At 33.8% G+C, this 23556-nt stretch overlaps 1 protein-coding gene across 1 annotated transcript; it reads right to left on the bottom strand.

Moving 5' to 3' along the window:
* Positions 1-4683: 4683 nt before the first annotated feature.
* Positions 4684-11748, bottom strand: LOC129903244 (uncharacterized). Its single transcript, XM_055978749.1, has 7 exons — positions 11434-11748; positions 11190-11336; positions 8926-9024; positions 8483-8674; positions 8124-8243; positions 5549-5620; positions 4684-5074 (listed from the first exon to the last, which is right to left on the bottom strand). The coding sequence occupies exons 1-7, from the start codon at positions 11704-11706 to the stop codon at positions 4850-4852; spliced, it is 1128 nt and encodes a 375-aa protein (XP_055834724.1). The 5' UTR covers positions 11707-11748; the 3' UTR covers positions 4684-4849.
* Positions 11749-23556: the final 11808 nt, after the last annotated feature.

Below are 23556 nucleotides of genomic sequence, written 5' to 3'. Positions count from 1 at the left end.
ACTAAAATTCATATAATTTGACTCTTAAATCTTGGCAAAAGTTTGCTACCAACCAACATATCATGCAAATTTTATGCTTACCCTTCCTATGAGATAAAATCCATAACTAATCATATTAAACGTAGACAAAAATTAAATTATACATAGTTCTTATAAATAAATAATTGAAATACAAATAACTTTATAAGTTTAAAGTGTAAGAAAGTTGTTAGCAATAATTGATAGTATATCTTGTTAGGTTTTTGTGTTATTTATAATTTTAATTCATCTTTTAATAAATATTTTAACATACTTAATTATATTTGCAAATAAATATCAGTTAATAACATACTATAGAGAAGTTATATCATTTTTAATGCTGTAAAAGAAGATATATCAATTGGATATGCTAGTAAAATTTATTTATTTTTCATTTAATACAATTCTATCAACGAGGGGTAATTAAACTTCACCTTAATAATATATACAATCATTTTTTTCTCTTCTGAAAAATAACTAGCCATATAATTTTAATGATTTGTATCTTTCAAATCAAAAAAAATAAAATAGCTTCATTTATTTTTAGTGAGATTAAATATTAATTATATATAAGTTAAAAATATTGAAAAATGTCATGGCATTTGTGGTAATGTTCCAACACCGTATTTGATTGATATATTGTATAGTAATTTACTTAACCTAAAAGTAGAGTAAATATTTAACAATAAAATTTATTCTAATGTAATTGTCATTTTTTTATAATTTTTTAATTTGTTAAATATATTCTTAAGGAAATATTTCTCAAAGACTCCAAATAAAAAAAAACCTTAGATTCCAATAGAAAACTTCCAGTTAAATTATATCTATTTTTAAAAAAATTTATCAAGATATCAAAAAACAAATTCAAGTGCATATTTCCAAGTAAATCCCTCAAAAATCTCTAACCAAATTCACAACAATTCCCAAATAATTCTTCAAGTAAGAAAAAACTTAAGTAAATCCTCGAGAAAAAAATCCCCAATAATATTTGTAGAACACGAATTCCTAGGTAATACTACATATAAACTTATTTCTAAATAAATTCTCAAAGTAATTATTTCTAGCTAAGTTTGCAAATAAGTTTATTTAGGGATCTTCTTATAAATAGACAAACAAAAAAATCATTACTTGCGAATAATCTAGGAAAATGGTACTTGCAAAATTTTGCCCCAAATAATTTCCTAGGTAATAATTTTGCGAAAATGGCGCCAAATTTACCTACCAATTTTTCTGGGAAAATATTTCCGCATATAAAAAAATTTAGAATTTAGGATTTTCATATTTTCACTTGAAAATTTGTAGGAATTTTCTACTGAAATAATCCCCAAGTAAATTCCCCAGGTAACTTACAGTTTTCAGGTAGTAAACAAAAACAAGAAGCTATCAACATCTCAGAAGAACAGTGAGCTCTTAAGGCAATATAACAAGGCGTACTTTACATCATTCAATCAGACAATCATCATACGCGAATCTGAAGAGAAGCACACCAACCTCCTAGTCCTGACCTCCTTACACACAACATTTCAATATAACTAACAAGTTGTCGGAGCCACGGCTTTCTATCACCATCCTGTGGCTAGATAACCGACAAAAATCAATATGATATCTTAAAAATATGATGGGAACATTAAAAAGAAAATTTACTGGATGAAAATAATGCCAGTACCAATCCTCACATTCTGCCTTGAAACCTCCGAGAAAGAACAAGAGCGTAGCATCTACGAAATGACATGCCAACATGGACCCGATGTAAAAATTGCTTCCTCGAATTTAAAATCATAAATTTTTATGAGAGAAACGAGGAATCTTTACCTCAATCAATAGCTAAAAAAATCACAATCTTCACCATCTGCCTCAAGATGGAAACACAGCCACGACGTCCTCGTGAAACCTCCAACGCAAGGAACAACTTTTGAACTTGGGCCCCTTATGTCTCAAGAAATCTGAAAATTTATGAATCTTAAAAGAGTTGAAACCCAATCCGAATGCATTTTCTTTCCAGATAGTTTGCGGTAAAATGATCATAATATTTTATTCTTATGTCTAATCGACGGACGGTTTAATGTTCATGAAAATTAGACTCAAAAAACCTTTAATTTTATATATAATAGGCCCTCTAACTGTTTGTAGACCGGGAGACATGCTCATTCCAAGTCATCCATCAACAAGATTACATAATAATTTTCCTATAATAAACCCGTCAATAAGAATTTTTGTTTCAAAGTTATCTTTCGCCTCTAACTTTCGTCTAAAATTTTCAAGTAATTTGTTACACATATTTCTTGGTACAATCATTCATTTAAACCTTTCACTACATTTTTCTTTTTCAATTTTACCCTAATTTTTTATTCTTATAATTTAAATTATATTTTAAGTTCTTTTTTTTAGGAAAAGTACATTCAAAGAACCAAATATTATTTGCAAAAACTATACAAACACAGTTTCATCTTCAACTCAAACTTAAAATATTTCAAATAAAGTGAAAAGTATTGTAGCAATATGTAGTAGCTTGTATATGACATCTAATCTATGACATTATGTGACTATTTATTTTGAGATATTATTCTTTTAAAGCAAATTTATTATATGTTTGAGGTAAATTAATCAAATTGGGTGATTTTATTAATTTTCAGAAATGGGGTGATATTAAACCATATTTAGAAAAAAAAATCTTTAAAAATCTAATTTTTTTTGCAAAAAATATAACCACAGCTCCAACTAATCCCAAATAAAGTTAAACAAAATTTGTTAGCATAGGCCCCCCGAGCTTAAACCTCAACCAAAACTCTCTTTCCTAGTTCTGTTAAATATCACATATTTCAAAGGTTAAACTCATTAGTGACATTCTAAAATTGGCACCAATTTTCAGTTAGACATTTTAAGTACGTTTTGTTTATTTTAAACAGCTATAGTAGGATTTTGTTGTGTCATTTTGATACTTTTTTGACAATCAGCAAAAGTATTAAGGAGAGTCTAATTCACTTGCTGATGACATATCAAAGTGACGAATTAAATGAAGACATGTGGTATATATATATCAAAAATAATTATTAAAAATAATTGTGAATTATAATTTAATAATCTTAAAACTATTTAGTTAATTACTTTTTTTTCAAAAAAAGAAGAAGAATGATACATTTCAATAATTAAAAAGGAAAAGAAATTACAGCAACATCATCCTTTTTCTTCTCACAATTTTCATACCTCCTCATCTAACTTAATGGCTTCCTCGTCATTTCACTGCAACACCCCCTTCCCCTATCTGTCTCCTCTTTGTTGAACTATCTCCATCTCCGTCATCCCCACCTTTTTTTCTTCTCCAGACACACAGTCCTTCCGCCATCTCCATTTTTGAATTGATGCCAGCATATATATGAAGAAAAATTTATTGAAGATGGTTGAATAGGATTTGAAATTGTGAAGAAAAGAGATGAGGAGAAAGATGGATTTAAAACAATTAAAAAAACAGATTTGAAAGAAAAGTTACAAAATTAAAAATGGAAATGTGAAAAAAGACGTAAAGAAAAAAAAATGACGAATTCATTCTTTGATAATGTTAAAGGTTTCTTCTTCTTTTTTTCTAATACAATTTAATTTTTTATTAGATTAAAACACCAATTTTTTTATTCTATTAATTTTGTCAATTTTTTATGTTAAGGGTTTGTACTTCTTTTTGAAATGTTTTTGTTGTTGTAGTGGGTTGTTTGGGTTATGAAATTTTGGGGTTTCTAAGTGATAATTAAAGGTTTTTTATATGCTTCTTTTGTTTTGGTTCTTGATAATGGAGAGGTTGTCGAGTATTATGATAAAAATGTTGAGATGAATTTTTTGGTGATCGGTGGTGATGAAGTTTGCTAGATTTTATTACGAAAGATGAAGAAGGTAAGAATATATGTTTAACTATTTTTATTTTCTTTTAGTTAAATGAAAAAAATAGCAAAAAATAGTCAAATTTTAGCTTTTCATGTGCTCAAAATAAATGTAAAATACATAATGTGCCAAGACAGCAAAACTCAAAATGACACAACGAAACCCTACTATAAGTGTTTAAAATGAACAAAACGTACTTAAGATATCTAAGTGAAAATTGATGCCAACTTTAGGAAGCATCAATGAATTCAGCCTATTTCAAACCAAGCAGAGAAGACAACACGAATCAATCTCCAGCCCAGCCTGACAATATTAAGTAAAGTGGAAAGATAAACACAAAACATGAGCAAAATGATGAATATTAAGCTAATCTTTCTCCAGGTTTAAATCTGAAAGCCACCAAAAAGGGGTTTGAGCATAAAACAATTGCTTTAGATATGATGTTAAATAAGAGTGTCCATAGTGGGTATGTGACGATGTTAACTAAAAGCCTAAACACACCATGTTGGGAAACTCAAACTAAACATCTCACGTACCAAATTAAGTCTGTACGATCAATGGAACAAAAATATTGCTACCCCTTCCGTAAAACATTTTCCTTGAAGGGAAAACGATGCATATTACAGTTCTCTGGAATCATGACTAGACCCAAACCGCACAACTGATTTTGTGACCAACTTGTAGACACCAAAAATACCAAAAAAATGCTCTTGAACAACAATGAAATCTATTCTCTTTTACTGCAACTGCAAACATAACAATGGGCTGTAAAAGTAAAAAGATATCTTCAGAATATGCAAAACTGTCTGGCTGGTCTTGTATAGTTTTTTTTAACCTTTAGTAAATTCAACGCCAATTTGCTATTTAAATGACAACCTGAAGCCATGAACAGCGATAATGTTAAATCACAAAGAGATGATTCAATTTCTGAAAAAAACAGCTTATAAAATCATTTCTGTGCCTAGAGCTTCAAAGCTGCTTTTGCCATTGCGAGTGCTCCTTCATAAGTTTGATTACCTCCAATAAACCCACTCATATGGACAAAAACACAACCAGGAATTCCTGTTTCCTTGGAGAGTTCATCGTCTCTTAAACCTCGCCACTGAGATGGAAGGGCTTCCCTGCTCTCAAATCTGTCAGGAGCTACAGCCACAGCTTGCACTCGCCAACCTTTGCTCCTATCATCCTACGGATCATGAGGTCAATGTCACTTTATGTTCTAGTAAAATATAGAAAGAACAATGACAGACTTAATTCATTCAGGGAAATGGTCCATGTCTCGAGAAGCTGTAGGGTTATTAGCTACTCTCTTCTAAGACAATAAACACGGGAAAGTGTAGCAACATTATTCCTGAGTATTTTGCCATTTATATGACATTGAAATTTAACAATAAGGCAGATCTTGAGGAACCAATTTAATGTGAAAGCCCACTTATTCGGTCTAACCAACTGATACAAGCAGAAAGTATTCATGGGTGATCAAGTTTCCAGAAGTGAACTAAAAGACAACCCCCACACTATTACCAATCATGCTCCTTATTTTTCCACTCCTCGCATAAAAGAAACCCAAAAATGAAGAATTTAAACAAAAACATGAGACAAAAACTAAATGTGGCATATCAAATGAAAAAAGATTGAAAAAAGAAAAGGATTCAGGCACCTCATATAAAACATATTTGATAGGTGGATCAATCTTCATCTCTTCTTCCAGCTCAAACAAATGAAGCTTCCACTGTTAAACAGAAAGGTCAAGAATAAGTATTCTCAGTAAGGAATCAGGCTAGCAGTGAATATTATTTTTCTCTTTCTTTACAAATCGAACAATTTCATCAATTAAGTACACCATGTGGGTACGAAGTGAGCGACTGGCTAATCAACCCTATCATATATGGAACATCTTTTACACCTAAAAATACATGAAACACGGGAACCTTTCTATACCACTTATGGGATCTCGTTATTCTGGAATAACTATCCATTTCTTCATTCCAAACAATTCAAAAGATGTGTTTCTATCTACATCATTCTATGTGTCCTGCTCATGATTGTCTCCTCCAGTCCTTGATATTGCCCAGCAAGATCGGATGATGAACATGCAAAATTCTGCAACTGCATAGTCATTTTGCAGTGTAATAGGATATGGTCACTTCAGTGTCTTCCCCACTTCCTCTACACAGAATATTAGCTCACTACCGTTCTCTTCCTTGGATTATTCGCAGTCAATATAGCATCCCTCATGGCACACCAAGTGAAGAAAGCTATTCTTTGGTGCTATGCTTCCACAACATTTAATTCCACACATCCCTCCTATTCCCCTCTCCGGCTAACCCCATGTAATATGATTTCACCAATAACAACTTCACCATCTGTAAGACCCCGTAAGGCGAAAAGTCGAAACGAAGGAACAATTTTTGGAAAATGAACTGAATGAACTCAGTCTACGAGTCCTAGAAACTCCTACGAGTTGTAGGAGTGACTCGTAGAACTGAGGTTGAGGTGGACAATTCGGCTAAGGGAAGGAGTGGGTCTACGAGTCCGTGTTACGACTCGTAGAAGAGACGACGAGTCGTAGAAACAACTCGTCAAGAAACTTCGGAGACTCAGTCCTCAGGGGTTTCTCAGAACCGCAGGACGAGTCAATTCTACGAATCGTAGAAGTGTCGTAGAGGATGTCCTGAGGGTCAGTTCTCAGGGTCTTTCTCAGACCAGTCGTAGGGTCAGTTTTAGCCAGTTTTAAGAGGGGTATTTTAGTCTTTCCCTACGTTTTAGTATTAAAGTGAAGTCATTTTGGGGACTGAATCTAGTTTATCTAAGTGACCCTAAGTCTTTCCCAACTCATTATTCTCACACAAAGTTCTAAGACTCAAAACCCTATCCTCTCAAGATCTTCTTCTTCACCAAGGAAAGCAAGGGTTTCAGCCCAAGTCTTCAAGTCTCCATTCTCAAACTTGTTTTAGGGCTGTTTTCCCTAAGGTATGTGGGTCTCATTCATGGGTTCTTCCACCCATGAAGACAAAGTATTTTCTAAAGTTAGTTACGCAATTTCAAATGGTGAATTTTATGGGTATTTATATCATGATTCCAAATGCATAGATTATTGCGTATTTGAAGTTTATCGACCTATCTTAGCTTATATTGGCTCTTAATTTCATGGAATTGATGGTTTATCAAAGGTTCTTATTTGAAGGCATGAAAGGGGTTTTAAAGTGAATTGGTGGGTTGTTTTAAATATGTTTAATTGGTACATTCCATTACTCTCATGCATGCTAGTGTTGATGTAAATGATTTGAAGTTGAATTGGCTAAACTCACCATGTTTTACCATGACTTTTAAAGAATGTTGAATCGATTGAAAGGGGTTCTAACCCAATGTTTACAAAGGTTTACTTACTACGAATGTGAAGGTCTTTAATGAATGATTGAATGATGATGAAAGGGCTTCTTAGCCAAAGAATGGATTCTATGTGATAAGGAAAATTCTCACATTTGAATCATCAAGTTTTAATGAGCTATCCACTGAATGATGAATTGATATCTCAAAGCATATGTATGTTTATGATTCTATGATATTATTATTCCGTGGGATTTGACTTAGCACCGAATAAGGCTTGAGGTGGGGTTCGGTAAAGGAATCCTAGTAGGAGCCCTTGTAGGCTTAGGCTAGTGGATCCACAAATAGCCCTAAATGTTAAAGAAATGAATGAAGTTGACACCATCCCATCCACCATCATCCTTATCCTCTCCGCTCTCTCATACTACCACTGATACATGACTTGGGTTCTTCACAAAATCTTCCATGTATTCCTAGTTTATAAGTGAAAGTGAAATACAAAAAAACTAGAAGGAAATACCTAGTAGAAGGGTTCTTCCTAGTAATGAACTATAATATCTACAACTTAAAAAGATACAGGAGGATCTCTGTTATTTTTAGAAAGTACATAATATTAACAGATTCGAGTAAAACTAGAGAAACTCCACTTTTTCAGGCATACAAGTGACATAAAAAAGCTAATATGACGTTTAAAAAGTTTGTCCATGCATATTAGTCACTGTGAAAGGAAATTGATTAAGAGGTTTTTCTTATAAGGAAAAAAAGGCTAATATGTAGTTCCTAATCTTCATTTACATTAGCCATAAAAGTCAAACTTTTGACCATTAGTCTATAAGCAAAACAATTGTAATGATGTGCACACTACCTGATGCAAAAAGCCTTCAGGCTAAGTATTCAATACTTACTGGACAAAACGTAGACCAAACTACAATCTCTCCACTAGGATCAATCTTGTGCCTTGCAGAAACGCACTCCAATACGATTGAATGCGCTGGTAACCATGATCTTGCATAATAGCGGACACTCTGTGTGTATAAACAAGCATGTTAACTCAGGAAAAAGAAAGTGAACCATACGCTTATTTTAAAACCTATATCTACCAGAATAAAATCAAGCTGATAAATGTATTGTGCAATGGACCAAAGACCGTCAGGTGCCAAAAAGAGCATAATCTGAGAACCAACCATTATGCGGGTAAACTTCATATTACAAGCCAAAGACAACAGTACGAGAAAACTTTTTAGCTCTTTTGAGAAAGTCTTACATCCAAGAACTCACTGCCAGCTAAATCCATTGCACGTTGGAAAGCTTCATTTTCCCTTTCAGAAGACTGATCTGGTTCAGTCCAGTCCAAGTTAAGTTTTCCAACTCGTGGGGACAAGTGGGTATTGTTTACATATCTTGGTGGCTGGTCCGTATCGTACTGATTGATTCCATTATCGATTGCATCAATTGCCTGTGCGCAGTAGGCAAGAATATTAGGCTTACTTCTATTGGAGACATGTTAGCTTGATCCTTAAATTATATCATGAAATTAGCTCCCGGATGCGAGAGTTTAATAAGTAAAACTTGAAAATATTTGTAATAGTATCAACTACTAAAGAAAAATAAGAATCCAATCACAACATAGATTCAGTAGAAACATTAGCTAGCTGGAAATGAAAAGAATCCAAGAAAAATTTATCATTTCTCAGACACAACAATCACCTCCATGAAGCTCTTGTAAACAGCTAGAAACAACTTATGCACGTCCGGATGTTCTTCATCAACTTGGAGCTCCTTTGCAATGATCTCCTTTCCAAAATGCTAAGAAACATGAAAAAGACAAGTAAATTGAAATTAAAAAGTATATATGAACTTAACAAATATAAACTAGATCGAAGTGATTTTCCAGCCAAATCAGACCAGCTTGGATGTTATATATATCTAATCAACCATCAATCTGACATATTTTCTTAAGAACTCAAGGAAATGAGACAGATAATGCATCAGCAGAGTCGATCAGGTCGTGACTAGGATATGCAACATTTGTTGAATTTAAGCTCACTACAGATTAATTGTTGTACATTCAAAGGATTTAAAATATATCTAGCCAATCATCAATCCGACAATTTTTTTCTTAAAAGCTCAAGGAAATGAAATAACTAAAGCATTTCCCTCCGGAACATACCAATTGGTACGAAGGGTGGCTAGTCACCTACAGGATTTGCATTGAAGAGAACAAATCAACAATCCAAGCTCTAAGGATTTAAAATATATTTCCAGCCAATTATTATTTTTTTGAAACTGGTAACTTAAAATCAAGCCAATTATCAATCTACAAAAACGTTTAAGAGCTCAAGGAAAAGAAACTACAAAAGCATCTGCCATCTGAACATAACAGGACTCGGAATAAGGACATCAAAATCTATAATTCAAATAAGTTCAAAGGATATAAAGTATATCCAGCCAATCATCAATCTGACAAAACAAAATTTTAAGAGCTTGAGAAAAATTAAAAAAATAAAGCATATGTCATCTGAACATATGAATAGGTATGAAAGATGGCTAATCACTTACAGGATTCAGAAAAAACAGATCCAAATCTACAATCCAAGTAACATACTGAGAATCCATCATAACAAGCCTGTCAGGTCAAGTAAATCAAGGCAAACATTCCTAGCAAAAAGATCTACACACTTTTGTCTTTTGGATAAAACCAGACTGAAATGTAGGCTAAGTACATTTTCCAGCCTAATGATGTTTTCACAAAATCATTAATCATGGACAGAAATACTTCTTGGAGAAAGATTCAGATTATCTGCTGCAATAAGTTCCTGGTATTTTGAAGAACAGACTCTTACCTAAGCTTACTTGTTTTCTCAACCCCCATGAAACAGATGTGATGTACATAGCAAAATCCTTCTGTTTTAGGATCAAAATGAGTAACCCAGCTACACTTTTTTTTTAGGATGGATGAGTAATCACCTAAATGTTTCCTCTCAAGAGTTTCTTAAGAGTTAGCAAAAGAACCAACTTTAATTTGCAATTAAAATGCTTAGCTCGTACTCAACAAACAATCTCCTTAAAAAGAAAGTGTATGCTTGAGGACACTCACCTAAATGTTTCCTCTCAAAAGTTTCTTAAGAGTTAGCAAAAGAACCAACTTTAATTTGCAATTAAAATGCTTAGCTCGTACTCAACAAACAATCTCCTTAAAAAGAAAGTGTATGCTTGAGGACACTCACCTAAATGTCATGTACTTTTTTGCCCCTGTCCCCCTTAACTCCCAGATATCTACTTTGCAAATAAGCAATTTGCTTCATAATTGCAATGTCAGAGTGAGGACCTTAGTCCATGAGTGTTGCATGGAAATGAAAACCAACCCGATAGTTAAGTAAAGGAATTGAAGCAATTCTACTTACCAATATAGTAATTCATTCGGCTCAATGCATAGGATGCTTGATGTTTAATTAATTTGTTACCCACCTCATTGTTTGATAAAGTGATCTGTCACCAAACTCTTTTTCTGTTACGAGTAAGTTGCTGCTCAGCTCTAATACAGATATAACACTACAAATATATTTTTTCCCTTCTCCCATTCTATTGGGTGTCGGTGAAGGGACTCTTTCTCTCTCTCCCCTTGCGTTGGTTCAATACAGGAAGAAATAAACACAAAAAAGGTCCTTGCTATCAGTCTATATAAATCATATAAGTTCAGTGTAAGAAGGCCAAGAGAATTCTAAAAGAGTGCTAAAATTTATCAAATTCAGTGATCCACCAGGGAGTACTCCTCCATCCCAAAAAAACTGTGAAATTTCCAAAATTAGATCGTCTATACCAATTTTGCTAATCCTTTTATAATTTAAAGGAAATATTGGATTAATTATTACAAACCTCATCTTTTCTTAAAATGCGAAAAAAAAAAGACCAGGTGACAATATTCATACACTAGACAAACGCAATTGAAATTCCAAACAGAAAGACATTACCTTGTAAACAAGACCAGCACTACTAAGCTTAGTAGTAAATCCATGTCCAAAGACTTCTTCAAACCCTTTTTGGTGATGATCATAACGGTCTCGACTAGGATCATAAACTCCACCAACATCAAGCACGGCATCAAGCGTTTCCAAAACCTTTCATTCATTCAAGTATTTCATCATACACATCTAACACATCACCTCCGTATGCCCCAATACTATAAAAATGCAACTTAAGCTATAAATATCTTACCTGTGTATCACGAGTACGTACAATCTGAGCATTGCAGTACTTATTTGTAAGACGAATCATGAAGCATCCAAGAGCTTCATCACAGTGGAAGCTACCATGGTGGGTACCTACTCGCTTTTGGGAAACATGGTTTGAAGGGGACGATACAGGTGAGAAAGACGAAGAGTTAGCAGTAGCCATTAGAGAGAATGCGAGAGGATTTTGGTGTTTAAGAAAGTTGAAGGTGAAGAGTTTAGGGTTTTGGAGTAGTGCTCTCGTCAGAACAGAAAACATTTCTTAAACCCTTTGTTTTAAGAGTGAATCTATGCTTAGTAGTAAGGTACATTTCTTTTTCTGGACAACAGTTACAAAAATATATATATTTTAAAAATTATAATAGAAATTAAATTGTAAAAACAGAAAAAGGCAAGCAAAGTAAAATTAGTCCTCAAAATGACAGCAATGACGATGAATTTTGTAAATAGAAAAAAATGAAAAAATTACCTACAATATTTACACATTTTTATTTATCATATACAATACTTCTCTCTCCTCCAAACTCACGTTTCCCTCTTACTTTTTGCATCCTTTCAATTTCTTCCTATTTTCACTCCCACAATCTTGACAGATAATTACAAATTTGAAATTCAAATTAGTTCTCTCTCTAATAAATCTATATCAACTTCCTCAATAGGTAGTTTTTCTTTTTCTTCAACTTACAATTCATATTTTTTTTTGTATATTCAAAGTCCTGAATACATATGGATGATTCTCCTTCTTTTAGCATTGGTATTACCCAATTAAAAATAGTTAACATTGATCGTATTTATGGTTCTGATGACAATGGTTGGGCTGAAAACATATCCAACCAAGTGCACGATCAATTACATCAATTAACAATGATGAATCTGAATGTTGTTAAGGAGAAGTCGAAGAAGGATACGTCTTCTTCTTCTAAACTAAATGTGGAAGACCCCCTCAAAAAGGGGGTAGAAAAGCTAGATCTATAATTTTATGGAAAAACTCTTCTTTACCAAAGGTTTGATTTCTAATGTATCTAGTGGTTTTTACTTTTTCAATCATGTATAATCTGTACTTTTCAACGTCATGATACACTACAATTTATAATGTAATGTATCGTGTTCAAATATTATTTTTGATACATAACCCTAAGTTTTTGAATCATAAATTTTCATGTATCATGTTGATAGTTTTATACTAGATACATATTTCTTCAAATTTAAGTAAAATTTGGTACTACATACATTCAACTAGTATCATTCACAAACTTAGGGTTATTTTTGATACATAACCCTAAGTTTGTCAATCATGAAATTTGTATCATGCGTATGGTTTTGTACTAGATACATAAATGCTACAAAATTAAGTATAAATTAGTATCAGATACATTCAACTAGTATCATTCACTCACATGGGATTATTCTTAATACATAATCCTAAGTTTGTCAATCATAAAATTATATGTATCATTTTTATGGTTCTTGTAACACCTCCTAAAACGTTGTATGTGGTGTTTTAATTCTCGACGAAAATGATATTGCTTCTGTATTTTGGACATAATTTTTCATAGAATAGTCTAAATTAGGTGATTCAAATTTCTAAATAACCTCAACGGCATTACCTACAACTTTCAGAAAGACCATATCTTAAGATTCGGAGGATACGTAGGTCAAATAAATTAATTTTTGCAAGACATAGTGATGTGATAAAATGGAGTATTTATAGAAGAAAAATTATATCTCACGGTAGGATGCTCCAAATCAGTTTATTCTTGAACGACATGAAAGTATACTTCTATATCTACAATTCGTATGAAGACATCAAATCCTAATTAGAAAGTTATCTTATTCAGACGCAGCTCCGAAAAAGGGTATTCCATTAAAAGAAGGTCCATCTCACCAACCATGGAAAAATCTAGATCCATTTGACATCACCCATGACATCAATAGTCCTCCATTTGACATTATCCATGAGATCACAATCCTCCATTGAATTTTCAAGATTATCTTTTGTAATTATTTTTATTTATTGTTAGGTCCTTCCTCCATACCTATAAATACCCACCTTATTTCCTCATTTTATTCATCAAGCCTTCTTAGGCAACTTTTCTCTCTATACACTTCTTTATTCATTTTTAAATATAGTTTTATTTGTTCGTGGCTACTTTCCCATAAACTCTAATTGATTTGATGTTCATGAATATTTTTTACACGTGTTTTGAGTAAAGATGTTGGCTTTTAATATTTATTGAATAAAAGAGTAATTTGAATTAATACTTTATATATATTTTATTGAGTTTTAAAAGAGCAAAAGAATTGAGTTTAAATGAATTTGAGTAAATGATCTTTTGAGCAAGATGTTTTGATGAGATGTAAATAATGTGTTGAAGTGTAATAATTGATGAAGAGGTAATAAGATGAGTTTGATGTTTTTCCAATAAGGCTAGATGATGATGTTAATATGAGCACATATTTTGGGAGTAGTATTGAGCACCGAGTTGAGTAAGTGTTTAATTGACTCAAACTCCAAAACTACGTAGCCAGCATAGGATGGAGGTTATACCTCTTAAGTCCCAAAAAGAGGACTTTGATGATTGGATCCAAGATGGTGATGTCATTTACCTTGGCAAGGTATTGGATGGATGTGTAAATGACATCGCTTTGTTATATAGTTCATAAGTTATGGTTGTCGATTAGAGAAACTCTCAACTGAGTAAGTATTGCTTATTTTTTAAAAAAAAACTTACATTACATATTGATGTTGAGATGATGTTGAGTTCTGAGCCGAGTCTTAATGAGAGGAGTTTCTTGATATATGTCCTTACTTTCCTGCCATTTTATATACTCGTACATTTCATGTACTGACGTCATTCGATCTGCATTGTTTTATGATGCAGATACAGGTGTTAGAAATCCTCAACAAGCGCAATGTTGAAGATCATTTCTTTCCAGCTATTTGGTGAGTCCTTCTTATATTCGGAAGAACTCTTTATCCTTTTATTATTGGTAAGTATTATGTTTCTTTTGAGATAACCATGGACATGTCATTGGCACCGTCTGATAGTGTTAGAGGCTTCATAGACAGAGTTTAATGATGTAATTGGAGTAGTTCTCCTTCGAAACTACTTCTTCTAAGGATTATTTCTTTCATTTGATGTTGATGATGGCGAGCCCACATAAGTATTCTTATTTTCACTTAAGTCTTCTGCTGATGAACGAATGCGTGATGAGATCAAGTGATTCTCTCGGAGGCCAGAGATGGTTTCTGAGTGCCGGCCACACCTAGGGTACCTTCTCGGGGCGTGACAGTTCAGTACTTGATACATAACTATTTCAAATATAAGTAAAAGTTTGTGACAGATACATTCATCTAGTATCATTCACAAACCTAGAGTTATTTTTTATACATAATCTTAAGTCTGTGAATCATAAAATTTTATGTATCAGGTCTATGGTTCTGTAATTAATACATAACTAATACAAATGTAAGTATAATTTAGTACCAGATATATTTATCTAGTATCATTCACAAACCTAGGGTTATTCTTGATACATAACCCTAGGTCTGTGAATCATAAAATTCTATGTATCATTTATATGATTCAGTACTTGATGCATAACTGCTGCAAATTTGAGTACAAGTTCCGTTAATGCAGAGTATGAAGTATGTGATCAAAAAAATTCCATCTTTTGGGATAGATTGAAAGAAGAGAATTTAGGAAACTGAAAAGAAAAAAATGGATGAAGAAGAAGATGAGAAGAAGAAAATTTGTTATGACTTAGGATAGATTAGGGAGAAGAAAATTTGAAATTTGAATTGATTGAAGTTCCTAAAGTTTTGGGAGAGATTGATATCAATTTTTTTGCATAATTGGTGGAACTCATATTTAATTTTACTTTTAATTTCCTTTTTAAATGTAACAACCAAGTTGTCTAATGTATCAAAATTAATGTATCCGGATGGCTCCTATGTATCCGGATATGACAAATTTGAAGGAATTTTTGTAGATTAAAAAGGGTAGGGATAGGATGTAATTTGCTCATTACACTATGAGATTTATATAAGTTATACAAATAAAATTGACCAAAAAAGGTACGCCAAAACAAATATGAAATATGTTTCCTAAAGTCTTAACAAGTAGTACACAATTCAAAAAAAAAAATTCCATCTTGATACAAAATTGATTTAAGAGGTTGAGCTCCTAAAAGACAAAAATAATTAAGATCATCTAAAAATAAACAAAGCTAAATAGAAATTCAAAAAATAGAATTTTTATAAAGTTAAACAATTAATTTTAGGTAAAAATTATTTACACTCTTCAATTGTAATGATCCGCTCCGTCGTCATTAGAAAGTTTGACAAATAACTCCCAAAAATTAAAATTTTGGGTACAAGTTCTGTCTTGACCCTATTAAATTTCTAAAACTCAAGTGGAAGGATTAAGAGAGTCTACTGTAGTGGACATACATCGCCACAAAAGACTCGTTGCGTCAAAGGTCCACTATTACTGCTGTATACCGTGAGGCAAAATTCAAATTTTAATTATTTTATGAGTATTACTCCTACTTTAGTGAAGGGTTTTCAAAAACAGGGTCCTAAGTTATATTTTGAGAGAAAAGAGTTCAAGTAAGGTGGGAGGAAGGACTTTCCATGAAAAATAGTTTCGTTCTTTCCTTCAGATACTACGTAAGAAATTTGATTTGTAGGCAAAAGCGGAGCTACTTGGGTGTTAGGGCAGCAACGTGGCATTGAGATAGGCTATGATTTACTTATATGTATAGACTTGGTTAGTGATACATATGTATAAATAGAATGGATGGAGACAACATGATTAGACATACGAACATGATGTTTTGGAGGTCAACTTTCAGAATAATATTATCCAGATAGCAGAAATGTGTGTGTCTTGTATGTGGAGATAAATATGAATAGATTTCAACAGGGCTAATATAAATTGTTGATTTGGAGTTACATGTGATTAATTCTTATAAGTAATATGAAAATAAATGTAATAACGGTGGAAGTAAGCTTATGAAGTTTATTGAGTTAAACCATATATGTTTGTGTTGTATTTCATAATTAATAATGTGGTATTGCTAATTATGTGGGGGGGGGGGGGGGGGAATAAAGGGTTGTCTAGTAATTATGATTGGATAAGGTGAACCCAAGAAGAGACTGTACTAGTACTTGATATGTCTCTAAAATACGACATTTACGATGCTCAAAACATGGAATTATTGCAAGTTCGCAAGCGCATTTTGTTAGTTTGATATGTGTTTTTGTTTAAGTTTCAGGAAAATTAAAGTGCGGTTGAGTTGATAATATTTGGATTGGTTTAAGTGGAAATTTGATTGAATTTGGCTTAAGGTGATATGTTGGTATTGAGAAGAGATCATAAGGAAAGCAAAATACTCAAGAAGTTCTAACTTGACTTGATCTTGGTGGGGCTTTGTGACAACTTGCAAGGAGAATTCAAGGAACGAACTTCACCATGCCATAAATTATTTTGTATTAGATGTTTGGAGATGAAATCAACATGTTTTGATCAGGGGTGCAGACCGCGAGACCCTTCAAGGGCCGTGGTTCACACCACTACCTATGAAGGGAAGTCTCCAGTTGTGAAGAAATCTCTCAGGAAGGTAGCCAAAATGTGGCTAAGGCACACATCAAGAAAGCACCACCACGAGCCGTGGTGCTCACCACTGGCCGTGGTGGCGTGACCTACCACCAAAATCCAAGTAAAGGACCACGCTAAACCACCACGAGCCATAATGCTCACCACTGGCCGTGGTGGGTGTCCGTTCAGATGCAATCCGAATCCCAGCAAACTATGTTTTTCTACTTCGTTTAGGACTAGTTTTAGACTTTTATAAATACCCACCTTTGTTATATTTTTAGGTATGCTTTTCTTATTATATTAAGGTTATATTATACGACTTAAACTATATTTTAGAGCTTTGATTCCTTGATCAAAAGCTGCTGGACAGTAGCACAAGAACACAACTTGTGTTTCTTGGCTAGTTTGGAAGATTTGAATAAAGTTTGGATTGCTTGTTTACATTTTTTGGTTCTTGTGTTGATTTTTTATATCTTTGTAAGTATTATTTCATGAGTTATTGTCATGACCCAAGCCTAGGATCTAGACGTGACATGGCAAATGAGTAACCTGAAAGTACCTCAAACAAGCTTCTTAGCATTCTTTTAGCCTTTCATAGGTAATGACAATAAATAAACAAGCGGAAATCATAATAGAAAATCTTCAACTTACATATGTCCAATAATACCTCTAACTTTTAGATTTAATCGGTCTAAGACAAGTCCCTAGCTCACCCTCAATCTTAATAGAAAGAAATACCATAGTAAGTGTCTAAAGATCTCAACATATCATAAGCTAGAAAGATAAAAGAGTATTGTTCCCGGAATATGGAAACTCACAAAAAGTAGTCTTCAAACGAGATCTCAACTAGCCACATGGAGGAGAACGAGGAGAAGCACTGTCCCTACATGGTGATATCATGTAGACAAAAGAGTATACGTTAGTACTTTGAATGTACTAAGTATGTAAGCATGCATGAACATTGAGGAAACATTAAAATATTTATGTAATATGAAATATATTGTAATGCATGCATAATCAATCATAAAGATAACCTTTAAAACATTCATTAGTGGGAAGATGACCATAACCGACATTTAAGACTATGCGAGTTATTACATGGAATCCAACATAACCACCTACGTTGGTCGGAGAGACTACTTGCCGGGTAGAATTCCGTCAACTTCATTCATTTCTTTAACTTTAATTTTAAGGGCTTTCATTGATCCGTTAGACTAAGCCTTCAAGGGCTCCTATGTTGACACATAGTTAATAAGACAAGTGGTTGCTACTAGGATTCCCTTATCGAATCCCACCTCAATGACCCATTCGGTGCTAAGTCAATCCCACAGAATAGTTTAATACTTCAAAATAGTCATAGCATATAGCTTGAGAATTTAAAACATCATATTCGGTAGAATAGCTCATTAAAACATTTGGTAATTCAAATATGCAAGAATTATCCTTATAGCATAAAAAATCTATCATTCATAGCATTTCATTATTCTTTTATTTTATAAAACTCCCTTTTTATCATAGACATTGCTTTCATACATATTCATTTGGAGTCAAAACTTTTAAGTCAAACTTCATTGAAAATATAGTAAAACTAGGTGGGTTCAAATCACTTCAACTTGCAAACATGTATGTAAATAAATATGCATAAATACTTTGAAATCCATTAATTAAAAATCATGCTTTAAACAACCCACCATGAATTTCAAGAACCTTTAAAGAGATAAATAGATAAATTACTTGCAATCCATCAATTCATACATATGAAATCATGTTGCATCAAAATAGACCAATCATCATTAGTTTAACCATGATTCATGCTATTAAGAATAAATAAGAATTACCCATAAGCAAAAATTACTTGAAATCAAGAGATTTAATTGAAAGAAATTTTGGACTACATGGGTGAAAGAACCTATGGATAAACACCACATAACTTAGAGTAACGCTTAAAGAAAATAAATATAATTTATCATATATTTAAAATACTTTAGGCATAAGAGTGAAAGAAATACTTTCATTGAAGCTTTACATACCTAGAATCCGAGTCATTACTCAGAATTGAAGGACTTAATGAACACTCTTGAATCCTAGCCTTTTCTCCTCGTCGGAGCATTTTGTGTACTACCCAAAGTATATTAATCACCGGAATAGTATTTCTACACTACTAAGAACTAAAACTATATTTTCAGAATGAGTAAAGGAGTGTATAGAGAGAAGAGTTACTTGAGAAAGCTTGATGAATAAAATGATGAAATAAGGTGGGTATTTATAGGTGTGAAGGAGGGACCTAACAATAATTAAAATAATTATAAAGAAAAAAAATCTGAAAATTTAATGGAAGATTGTGATATCATGGGTGATGTCAAATGGAGGACTATTGATGTCATGAATGATGTCAAATAGATCTAGATCTTTCCATGGTTGGTGAGATGAACCTTCTTTTAACGGAATACTCTTTTTTAGTGCTGTGTTTGAATAAGATAACTTCCTTATTAGGATTTGGTATATTCATATGAATTGTTTCTCTAGAAGTCTAATTTCATGTCGTTCAAGAATCAACCGATTTGGAATATCTTATAGTGAGATATGATTTTTCTTCTATAAATACTCTATTTCATCACAACACCCTCTCTTACAATAATTAATTTATTTGACCTATTTAACCTTCGAAATGTAAAATATGGTCCATGAAAGTTGTAGGTAGTGATGTTGGGGTTATTAAAAAATTTGAATCCACTAATTTGAACCATTCTATGAAAAGTTATTCCCAAAATACAAAAGATGTATCATTTTCTTCGAGAATTGAAACATCATATACAACGTTTTTAGAGGGTGTTACATTATCTCCCCCTTGGGAATATTCGTCCTTGAATGAGGAAAGACTTAGGTTGAGTAGAGTAAAGTGTAAACCAAAAAACCATCATTATTGCAATAGTGCAATTTAAAACATCGTTCAAAACATATTTCATAATTTTACAAGCATATGAAAAGAAAAGTTGAAATGCAAGGATTTCAAGTAATTGAGCAAGGACAACTTAATACGTTAGGTTTGGGTAGAGGGAAAAAGATGAGAGTATCACTTAATCATATCCGCTTCCGCTTTCCATGTAGCACTTTCGATTTGTTGATTCCTCCAAGGAATTTAACAGATGCAACTTCTTTGTTCTTTAATCTCTTAACTTATCGGTCCAAAATTTCAACCGAAACTTCTTCATAGGTCAAGTTTTCTTTAATATTCACTACTCCTAAAGGTACAATGGAAATAAGATCATCCACACATTTTTTCAACATAGACACATGGAACATCAGATGAACCATGGTCATTGCCAATGGCAACTCCAACTCATATGCAGCCTTGTCAACACGTCTCACAATTTTATAAGGCCCTACATATCTAGGGCTCAATTTCCCTTTCTTAACAAACCGAACCACACCCATTATGGGTGAAACTTTCAGATAAACCCAATCGTCCACATTAAACTCAAGCACATTAAACTCAAGATCCCTTCTTCTAGTGTCAGAGTAGGACTTTTGACGATTTTGAGCCGTCTTCAACCTTTCTCTAATAATCTTCATCTTCTCTAAAGTATCAAGTACCAAATTGGAGCCCAACAAGGTCATCTCACCTATTTCGAACCAACCAATCGGGGATCTATATCATCTCCCATACAAGGCCTCAAACGGCGCCATCTCAATACTTGAGTGGTAACTATTATTATAGGCAAACTCGATGAGCAGTATATGATTATCCCAATATCTTTTAAACTCCAACACACAAGCCCTTAACATATCCTCTAGATTTTGAATCATCCTTTCGGCTTGCCCATCTATTTGAGGATGGAATGCGATGCTCAATTTTACCTTAGTACCGAGGCCCTTTTGAAATGATCTCCAAAAGTGAGAAGTGAATTGGGTACCATGATCCAAAATAATGGATAATGACACACTATGCACCCTCACCAACTCCCGAATATACAATTTGGCATAGTCTTTGGCACTATAGGAAGTCTTAACCGGTAGGAAGTGAGCCGACTTAGTCATTCTATCAACAATTACCCAAATTGAATTATGATACTTCCGGGTATGAGGCAAACCCACTACAAAATCCATTTTCACATCTTCCCACTTCCAAGTAGGGATTTTAATGTCTTGGGCTAGGCCACCCAACCTTTGATGTTCGGCCTTCATTTGTTGGCAATTCGGACATTCGGACACAAACCTTACTATGTCCTTTTTCATGCCACCCCACCAATAGAACTCCTTTAAATCTCAGTACATTTTCATCGAACCAGGATGAATGGAGTATGTAGAATTATAAGCCTCCATCAAGATCAAACTCCTTAGGTGATCAACATCCAGAACACATAGTCGACCTTGGTAGTATAGCACCCCATCTCATCCTTGGGAAAAGACCTCTATCTTCTTTTCCTTCATCAACTTCTTTAACTCGATAAATGTTGGGTCAAGATCTTGCTTTGATTTAACATCCACCACCAAAGAGGATTCAGATCTATTTTGAACAACCATACCACCATCATAAGTACCACACAACTTCACCCCAAATCTAGCCATCTGGTGAACATCTTTCACCAACTCCCTCTTCCCTTCATCCACATAGGCCACACTCCCTATAGACACTCTACTAAGTGCATCGGCAACTACATTGGCTTTACCCGGATGATAGTGCACACTCATGTCATAGTCTTTAAGTAGTTCTAGCCATCTCCTTTGCCTTAGATTAAGGTCCTTTTGGATAAACACATATTGAAGACTTTTATGATCGGTATACACATCTGCATGCACCCCATAGAGGTAATGCCTCCAAATCTTCAAAGCAAAAATAACAGCCGCTAATTCAAGGTTATGGGTAGGGTAGTTATGCTCATGCACCTTTAATTGCCTAGAAGCATAGGCTATGACCTTGCCATTTTGCATTAAGACACAACCTAAACCAATCTTTAAAATATCACAATAAACTACAAACCCTTCTAATCCTTCTGAGAGTGTCAAAATAGGAGTGGAGGTAAGTCGATCTTTCAAGGTCTGGAAACTCTTCTCACACTCATCCATCCATATGAATTTGGCTTTATTTTGGGTCAATTTTATCATAGGAGATGAGATAAAAGAAAAATCTTCGACGAACCTTCTATAGTACCCCTTGCAATTGATCAAACAAGTCATCTATTCTAGAGAGTGGGTACTTATTCTTAATGGTCATCTTGTTTAATTGTCGATAGTCTATTCACATTCCAAGCGACCCATCCTTCTTTCTTACAAATAACACGGGAGCACCTCATGGCGAAATACTTGGTCTTATGAACCCCTTTTCTAACAAGTTCTTTAATTGTTCTTTTAACTCTTTCAATTCTCCTAGGGTCATCCGGTAATGAGGAATAGAGATAGGTTGGGTATCGAGGAGGAGATCGATACCAAAATCAACTTTCCTTTCGGGAGGGACACCGAGAAAGTCATCAGAAAAGACATCGGGGAACTCATTGACTATGAGAACCGACTCAAGAGGAGGAATTTCAGAGTCAACATCCCTAACCCTCACAATATGGTAAATAAAACCTTTAGAAATCATTTTTTGGGCCTTAAGATAAGAAATGAATTTACCCTTCACCACTGAATCACGACCCTCCCATTCAATAATAGGCTCATTTGGAAATTGAAACTTGACTTGATAAGTCCTACAATCTATGGAAGCATAAGATGCATGTAACCAATCCATCCCAAGAATGACATAGAAATCTACCATGTCAAGCTCAATGAGATCACAAGGAATAACTTTATGCAAGATAGACACGGAATAACCCCTATAGACCTTTCTAGCAATAACCGATTCACCCATGAGGGTAGATACCAAATAGGGCTCTAATAACATTTTAAGTTATACATCAAACCTATTAGCAAGGAATGGAGTAACAAATGATAAATTTTCACCCGGATATAATAGTGCATACACATCAAAAGCAAAGACCTTTAATATACTGGTAATGACATTGGGTGCGTCCTTAACCTCTCATCTCCCATGCAAGGGGTAAAAGTTGTTGGTGCGTTGGACACATCCGTGGGCTTGTTGACCATGAGCAAGTTGGCCTCGTGGCCTACCACCACCATCTCTACAATCCCTAGCATGGTGGCCCAGCTTGCCACACTTAAAGCATGCATTGGAGCCGGCTAAGTATTCCCCTTTGTGAGTCCTTTCACACTTCTTGCAAGTGATGAAAGTTTGAGCAACAACATTCTCTTTTGGAACCATTAGTTTACTACCCTTGTCCTTGTTGAACCTTGGAGGAGGAGTATTAGTGGAATCTTGTCCCACAAATCGTTGCCCACCTTGGTGTTTGTCATGGTTACCATAACCGAACCTTTGAGGGTTAAACCCTCCACCATCCACTCTAGCCTTTTTGAATCCCCTTGATCTCTCTCTCAGATTATTTTCTTCAATTTGTTCTGTGTAAGTCATTAACCGAGAGATGTCCATCTCCTTGATCAATATGGCCATT

This window comes from Solanum dulcamara, chromosome 9, assembly GCF_947179165.1.
Source record: "Solanum dulcamara chromosome 9, daSolDulc1.2, whole genome shotgun sequence".
NCBI classification, from domain to species: Eukaryota; Viridiplantae; Streptophyta; class Magnoliopsida; order Solanales; family Solanaceae; genus Solanum; species Solanum dulcamara.
The sequence above is the reverse complement of the archived record's forward strand: the minus strand, read 5'-3'. Positions and strand labels throughout refer to the sequence as shown.